Genomic DNA, 8,143 nt, shown 5'->3' with positions numbered 1-8,143 from the left:
ACTATTCCTGATACAAGCCAGGATGCTATTGGCCACCTGGGCACATCCCTCCCAGCGCTATACCCAGCCGCTCTCCCCAAAGCCTGTAGCTTTGCATGGAGTTGTTGTGGCCCAAGTGCAGGACGCGGCACTTGGCCTCGTTGAACCTCATACAATTGGCCACAGCCCATCAATCCAGCCTATCCAGGTCCCTCTGTAGAGCCTTCCTCCCCTCAAGCAGATCAACGCTCTCGCCCAATTTGGTGTCATCTGCAAACTTGCTGAGGGTAGGCTCAATCCCCCCGTCCAGGTCATTGATAATTCCTTCAGAACCCCTGCAGCTGTATAGCATGAGGAGAGAACTCCCTCTGACTTTTTATATTCCTACTGCTGAAGATTAATGTGAAAAATCAGGGCCATCCAATTTGTTGCTCCGTAAATGAATCATGGGTTATATTATTGTAGTTTTATTCAGGGTTGGAAGTGGTTGGAAACAAAAGAAGCAAGCAAAAATGAGACCTATAATGGGACAGTTCAACAGGTACTGAAAGGTATCATCCTGCAGTTTACGTCTGTCCAGTCACAATTTGGATGGCCTACCTTAGATACAACAGAAATATTAGAGGAAAAAGACTGTAACTAATTTTATGTTTAAATTTACTTAGAACTGCTCTGGTCATGCTACAAAATGAAGGCTGATTTGTTTGGTTTTCAGATCAACGAAACTGCTAATGAGTGCTGGCAGCAGTGAAGAAGATATGGACGACATTATTGATGAAATCTGTAATGACAGCAGCTTTGCCAAAACACCTCTGGTGAGTAGGAGTCTTGAGAAATGCAGAATGGATGAGGTTTAGCAATGGAAGGAAAAGCACCATAAACTAAAACTGTTTTAAAGCAAAAAATGAACTAAAACAAGCTGTAGGATAAACTTGAAAAGTAAAGCAGAAAGGAAAATGCAACACCCTCTAGTGAAGAACAGGAGAGATATAAAGAGGTGGTCTTACCCAAGCAGTAATGGGCAATTAAAGGAAATGCTAGTTCAAGACAGGGCATAGTGTCAAGTGTCACAGAATCACAGAATGGTTGAGGTTGGAAGGGACCTCTGCATGTCATCTGGTCCAACCACCTGCTCAAGCAGGGCTACCTAGATCTGGTTGCCCAGGACCGTGTCCAGACGGCTTTTGAATATCTCCAAGGATGGAGACTCTACAGCCTCTCTAAGTAACCTGTTCCAGTGTTTGACCACCCTCACAAGAAGTAAAGAAGTTTTTTCATATGTTTAGCTGGAATTTCTTGTATTTCGATTTGTGCCCATTGCCTCCCCTCCTGTAAGTGGGCCCCAGTGAGAAGAGTCTGGCTACGTTGTCTTTGTTCTTCCCCATCACGTATTTTTATACATTCATAAGATTCTCCTGACTCTTGCCTTCTCCAAGCTAAACAGTTCCAACTCTCAGCCTCTACCTGTATGTCAGATGCTCTTAAGTCCTTAATCACCGTTATGTCCATGTCTCTTTTGTGCTGGGCTATGAGGCCATATCTGGTGTACTGTGTCCAGTTCTGGGCTCCCCAGTACAAGAGAGAGATGCAGCTACTGGAGAGCCTCCAGCAAAGGACCATGGAGGTGATGAAAAGACTGGAGTATCTTTCATATGGGGAGAGGCTGAGCGCGCTGGGACTGTTCAGCCTGGAGGAGAGAAGGCTCCAGGGGGATCTTATCAATGTGTGTAAATACCTGATAGGTGGAATAAAGAAGGGGCCAGACTCTCCTCTGTAGTGCCCAGTGACAGGACAAGAGGCAATGGGAGAAACACATGAAATTCCATGTGTACACAAGAAAACACTTTTTTACTGCGAGGGTGGTGAAACACTGGGACAAGCTGCCCAGAGGTTGTGGAGGTTTTCAAAACCCAACTGGACACAGTCCTGGGCAAGCTGCTGAAGCTGACACTGCTTTGAGCAGGGGGGGTGGCCTAGATGATGTCAAAAGGTCCCTTCCAACCAAAGCGATTCTGATTTCTGTCACACTAGTGCTGAGTAGAGAGGAAGGATCACCTCCTTCACCCTGCTGGCAATGTCCCTCCGAATGTAGCCCAGGGTGCTGTTTAGCTTCTGAACTACAAGGGCACACTGCTGGCTCATGGTCAACTTGTCATCAACCAAATTTCCCATGGCTTTCTCTGCAAAGCTCCTTTCCAGCTGGTCAGCCCTCCATGTGTTCTGGTACAGGAGGATTATTCCTCCCCAGGGGTGGGAGTTTGCATTTACCCTTAGTTGAACTTCAAGAGGTTCCTCTCATCCCATTTTTGCAGCCTGTTGAGGTCTCTCTGAATGGCAGCGCAGTCATCTGGCATACCAGCCACTGCTCCCCATTCTGTATCATCTGCAAATGACTTCTGTTTGACAGCAGGAGATGGAAGTGAAGCTGCAAATTTATATTGTCAGGGCAGTCAGAGTGATAGAAGACACTGAAAATAGATATTCATTTAGGTATCATCAGTAGAAAATTGTGTTATTTATACTTCATAACCCCCTGTGCAGATTGTCTTATTTTCATGAGTGATGTTGGGTTTGCTTTGTTTGTCTTTGATTTCTTACAGAAGGGCTAAATCTGAACCAACAAAAAACGCTTGTATACCACAATACATATGTCTGAGTAAGAAAGTCAGATTATGTCAGTAAATTTGTATAATTTTATCATTTTGTATCCCTAGGACTTTCCATTTAGGATCTAGAATTCTAGTATTCTAGAATTCAAATAAACTGTTTTATGTGCAGCAAGTAAGAAACTTTTCAAAGATGCTTTATCTTTTTGAATAATAGAAGTCCTTGATGTGTTTTCAGTAAAGCAAAAGCTCAAAAACATTGAGGGAGAAGGTCCTAAATTAAAACTGTTTTTAAAAGCAAAATTATTAAACAGGGGCCATGAAATACTAAGTCTTGATTGTAAAGTCAAAGTGATCATGTGGTGGTGAATTTCTTCAGGCAGAGCTGGGAATTCAGTATGGGAAGAGAAGCCTCATTCCTCATTTATCTGTTACTTTAGCAGCTTTTGTTTCAAGGAACCTCACAGAAACCTGGGCAACAAAATTCCCAAGTTTTTAGTCCCCTTCTTCCATCCATGAGATTTTCTCTCTCCTGCTTACTAAGGAAACCAGAATATTGTTACCTTGCTGTAATGCTGCCTTTTATTCTTCGATTGCTTTTTAAATAGAAATTGAAGTCTGACTCTGCAAGTCTCACACCTGAGAGCAACAGTGCTGTTGTACAGGCTCATAGGAAAAGGCAAGTGACAAATGTTTTGACTAGTTGAACATAGCTTGATTATAGCTTGTTGTCAGCCTAATAACATTGCTACTGTTTAATCTGTGTTGACATTAACTAAGAAAGAAACTGAGTATTTAGGGAAGCATTCTTTTTAAAGAAAAACAAAGATAAAGGTAATTTTGAAGAATTACTAATATGCTTTCATGTCATGAAAATTATTTATTATAAATTTATTAATCATTTAAGTTATTGAACAACAGCTTCCTTTGCCTTATGGACATACAACTTCATCAAATGCCGCAATATATAGTCCCGTGCATATATGGTATAGAGAGTGGTTGTTGTAGAGTTTTTATTTTGACACCTTGGTAATGGAAGTTTTAAAATTCTATAGTTTGTAAGCATTTGGATGCTTTGCCCCAAATTAATGAATATTATTTTAGAAATGCCATGCTGTTAAACTAGGAGAAGCATTGCACTACTTTCTCAAAAATGTTCTGCTATAATTTAATATTTTTTAATGAAAACCATATAGATGCTGTCCAGTGTACCTAGGTGGAAGCTCTTCGCCATATGGCATAGGAACAAATGTTTCAAAAAGGTAGGAAACGTGAAAAAAAAAAGTTCTACTTGCTTTATCATTATTTTAATTTACAACTGTGTTTCTGTGGGTTCTGCATTTGAACTGGACGGGGCAGCCCTATATTCATCTGAACATGTGACTTAAATCAGTGGGCTGGTTTAAATCATCCCAGAGCCTGAACTGAAAAGAGCCAGAGTGTTTTGCAACTGCAGCTGAACGTAGTAGGAGAGGTACTTTAAAGATTTATCCCCAACATCCTATAGAACATTATCGCATTTCCATGTGGGACTTTTTGTAGTAAGTAATTATGCACTTGATGCATATTTGGATGCTCATCAGGTGCCATACTGGTGAGGAAGACCAAAGAGAATATATCAAGAGAGTATCAGTTTATTTTATGTGTTCAGTGAGGTTAGGAACCTGTAAAAATAATACATGATCATATAGTTAAAACACATACCATAATGAATGTTCCAGAGATGTGAAAAAATTAAGATTACAGGGTAACCCTGCTTCTAGTATTTCTGAGTGCTGTACTTTAAAACAGTTATGATCTGTGTAGCTTTTCTGATTGTAACAAGTCCCTGGAGCTTTCTGTTCTTTTTTGACCAGAACATGTGATCAACTACGTTGTACTGCTTGTGACTTCCATGTGTCACTTTTCAATGACTACATCTGGGATCAGTCCTGTGATTATCTTTTTTTCAGGTATGTCTGAAGTGGGTTTGGTATTAGTATTGTGTTACTGTGCTTTGGGGCTCGAGAGGAAGGGAAAGATGAAAAGTCCTGTGTTACCAAAAAAGGAGCACGTGCGCAAGCCATTCGGTGATCAGGTGGGAAAGTCTGCAGAGGGAGGGATGCAACATCTCCCATAGTCTGTTTTCATGCCTTTCCATTTCTTCCCCCATCACTCTCCCTCTCTGCTTTTAAAAAGAATTAAAGTTTCATGGATCAAAAGGCAACTTTCCTGCTGAAATAATCAGAAAACCTGTGTGATGGGTTGGCCTCTGGCCATTGCAGGATGCCTACAAAAGAAATGCAGACAGTTCAGCATCTACTTCTCACCATACCTTCAGTCACACAGACTGTGAATGTTTCAAGTCAGATTTTCTTTTTTCCAGTATCAAGTATTATGCTGTCATGTTCGGCGAAAATGAAATAGTTTGATTTCTTAACAGACTTCTTTTTGAAGCAAGGTTTGATTAAGTGGAGGGGCAGGATTTTTGTTTTCTTGTTACATTGTGATGTCTTTTACTTAAATTATTTCAATTTTATTGAAGACTTAGGGAGTTCTTATTTCCAGTTTCTCTAAAACTATCTAATTCCAAGACTTAGTGAAGGGTGGTGTAGTAGGCATGCTCCTAATACAGACATTGAATTTGAATTCCTCTTATTTTAGTAAAGCCTCCGTATGTGCCTGTTAACTAATGGAGGTAGTGGATGTGTTCAGAGTATGTGCTTGGCCACCAGGAGGTGTGACCACTGGAGCAGAACAGTCATGGATAGATACATCATCTCCTATTCCATTTTTTTTCTTGTATTACAGGTTAGGTTTTTCTTGTATTTTCCTTCCAGATAAGAAATTTGTATTTCTCATTGAATTAAAATCTTATTTTCCCATAATTTAAAGCAGCTTTAAAAACACAGTGTAGCACTAGTTTCCTGAGATGAGTTTGGTAGCTAGAGAAGTTAAATATGATTCTTTTATTTACTCAAGGTCTAAATTATTCTGCATCTGAGATCTTGAAATTAATTACATTTTTAAAAAGATATGAAAGGCATTAGTATCAGATATTTGTAACATTGATTAAAATCTGTAATCTTTAGCAAGATATTTAGCTATTTATTTTGACCAACCTGAATTTTAAAAAGCAAACTTGAAGATTAAACATAGGTGTCTGACCTTTTTTTCTAAAAATCCTTCCTTTGATTTTTTTGTCTTGGGTTTTCTTTATTTAGCTGGCCTTGTTAATGTTGTTTTTGAGCAATTTGGTGGCCAGTATTGATGGCCAAAACGAGCTCATGAGAACAGGGGTAGTTAAAATGCTAATTTTCACTTATTTTTTGAAACAACTTGGTTTTGTAATAGCCGTGCTGATTTTTCATTTGTTGCGGTTGATGCTTGCGCAGGAATTATTTGTGCTTTGATGTACATTCTTGTCTCTGATGGCCATTTCATTTCAGTCACTTTAACACCATCCTGAGTAACAGTTCCTGATGAAAAGTTTAACTGTCTAGTTGTACCCGTTCTGCATAGGGATTTTTACAGTAAGTTTGGTAAGATAAATACATTTTGGGATAATTTCTTGACACAAGAAGTAACTCTACCTGGTTTTCTTCCCAACTGTTTCTCTGGAGGCTGACATAGGGTCTCTAAACCCAACAAAGAACATTGCTTACACAAACATCAATCTCCAGTTGATCTGAGAATACAGCAACTACGCACCAAGACTGCTCTCAGGAAAGGACTGTGTTCAAAACAGAATGTAAACATATCCCTAAATTAGTTCATAACAGTGGTACTCAGGAATGTTCTTAAGAGCTTTTCTGAATTGAAATGGGCTCCTGAATCTTTTTTCTTTAAAAAAAAATGCATGGTCCTAAACTGAATTTACTTGATTGGCAGGAATAACATGCCTGAGCTCAGTAAACTAAGAGCGAAGATGATAAAGAAGAAAGGAGCACGAGCATATGCTTGTCAGTGCAGCTGGAGATCCATTGATGGACTAACCGACCTCCAAACAGACCAGCAGCTTCGGTGGGTTTGTGGTAAACATGCAGAATGAAGTCCTCTTCTGTGTGATACCTACTTGTGTGGAAACAGGTCATAAACTCAAGTTGTTTCCCACACGGATTTCTGAGAACAGATGGAAACCTGAATACTTAATCTAGAAATAGATTATAACACCCAGACTTCAACCTGAAAACTTTTTTCAGTTTAACTGTCTTGCAACCAATATGGGGAGTTGAATTATTAGAAGAAACAATCAGTTTGGAGGCTTTCTGGAAGCTAAATGAGGTTAAAGCTCATACTCAGTACTGTTAAAGAAAGGAAGAGAAAATTGACAGATTTAGGCATGGGGCAAAGCACCTTGAAACTGTTCCTCATATCTAGCAGAGAGCCTTATTTCCCATGTCTGCTAAATCTTGGACTCAAAATGGTGGGTTGGGATGCAGCCATGATACACAAGCGTATGAATTCCTGCACGGAAATTAATACTGCTGTTCTGCTTTGCTCATAGCTGTTAATGAGCAAGTGGTTGTAGATCTCTTAAAAAATTACTGCGAGATCAGCTCTCACCTCCAAGGTTTCAGCACACCCCAAAACTTTACTTTCTTTTACCCACCAGTAGCCAAAAACTGCAGGTGCTGGAAATTTCCTTCCAGTTCCTACTGCTTTCTTCAAAGCACTTTCTGCTGACTAAAGACTTTTACCACAGTGAATTTCTTGGACTTCCCTTCAGCCTTCACTGCAAGAGGTGATCAAGTTATTGTGTAATTATTAAATATTGTGTAATTTTAAAGAGATTCTGAAGAATATATGACTCTTGTAACAATATTTTCAGGGGAAAAAAGGCTCAGGCTTTTAAGAGTGAAAAAATATATATCCCCACTGATGTTCAAATTTGCATTTTTTTCACTTTCCGTTAGCTTTCACTTCAGCTTCACTTCAAAATACTACATATTCAGAAAGTGTAACTGTCCTGTTTCAACACACTGCCTTCCCCCAGTAACATCGTAAAACTACTTCCAGTATCGTGTTGCTTGGTGAATTGTCTTGATTACAGTTAATGTCACTATAGTTTATGAGCTCTTTCTTTTCATTATGTATAAATAACACAGGAGATAGATTTGGGGTTTGGGTGGGCAGAGAGGAAGGAAAGGATTACCAGTCCTGGCAATTACTACATTGAAAAGTGTCTCAAAATGGGAAGTCTGTCAATGTTTTTGCTGTGCAGTATGTGATGCTGTACAGATAAATTCAAAATTACTTACTATGTGCAATTCTAGCTACACGGAGCCATTTATTTTTTTGTGAAGTTTTGCTCATGGACCTAATCTGTGCATTGTCAATCTGTTCTTTTTCTCAGTTATTCCAAAACAATTGTGCAGTCTTTCTTATAGAGGTCATCTCTCGAATCCATCGCTTTGGCTGTACCCCTCTGAAAGAGCAGATCCTGGTAGTGACCAGAGGCATAATGTACTCTGCGTCCTGCTCACCTTCCCCCTCTGTGAGTGTTTTTTTAGAACCTGCAGGGGACCAGCAGTGTGCCTGGGAGGCCTGGCAAGTGCTTACATACACCATGCTTCAGC

At 39.7% G+C, this 8,143-nt stretch overlaps 1 protein-coding gene across 1 annotated transcript; it reads left to right on the top strand.

The window, feature by feature from the left end:
- Nucleotides 1-503: 503 nt before the first annotated feature.
- On the top strand, nucleotides 504-7,387 carry CUNH8orf37 (chromosome unknown C8orf37 homolog). The gene is made up of 6 exons (XM_009638351.2): nucleotides 504-520; nucleotides 695-794; nucleotides 3,194-3,264; nucleotides 3,782-3,847; nucleotides 4,442-4,537; nucleotides 6,456-7,387. Exons 1-6 carry the CDS (start codon nucleotides 504-506, stop codon nucleotides 6,613-6,615), a joined length of 510 nt encoding a protein of 169 aa, XP_009636646.2. The 3' UTR covers nucleotides 6,616-7,387.
- Nucleotides 7,388-8,143: the final 756 nt, after the last annotated feature.

This window comes from Egretta garzetta, unplaced genomic scaffold (genome assembly GCF_000687185.1).
Source record: "Egretta garzetta isolate BGI_Z169 unplaced genomic scaffold, ASM68718v1 scaffold154, whole genome shotgun sequence".
NCBI classification, from domain to species: domain Eukaryota; kingdom Metazoa; phylum Chordata; class Aves; order Pelecaniformes; family Ardeidae; genus Egretta; species Egretta garzetta.
Note: the sequence above shows the minus strand (reverse complement) of the source record. Positions and strands in the feature narration are given on the sequence as shown.

Excerpts from the sequence above, each read along its gene's own strand:
- CUNH8orf37 (XM_009638351.2), top strand. Across the intron at positions 795-3,193 it reads GCTTTGCCAAAACACCTCTG|AAATTGAAGTCTGACTCTGC; the intron begins GTGAGTAGGAGT and ends CTTTTTAAATAG. Across the intron at positions 3,265-3,781 it reads GTACAGGCTCATAGGAAAAG|ATGCTGTCCAGTGTACCTAG; the intron begins GCAAGTGACAAA and ends AAAACCATATAG.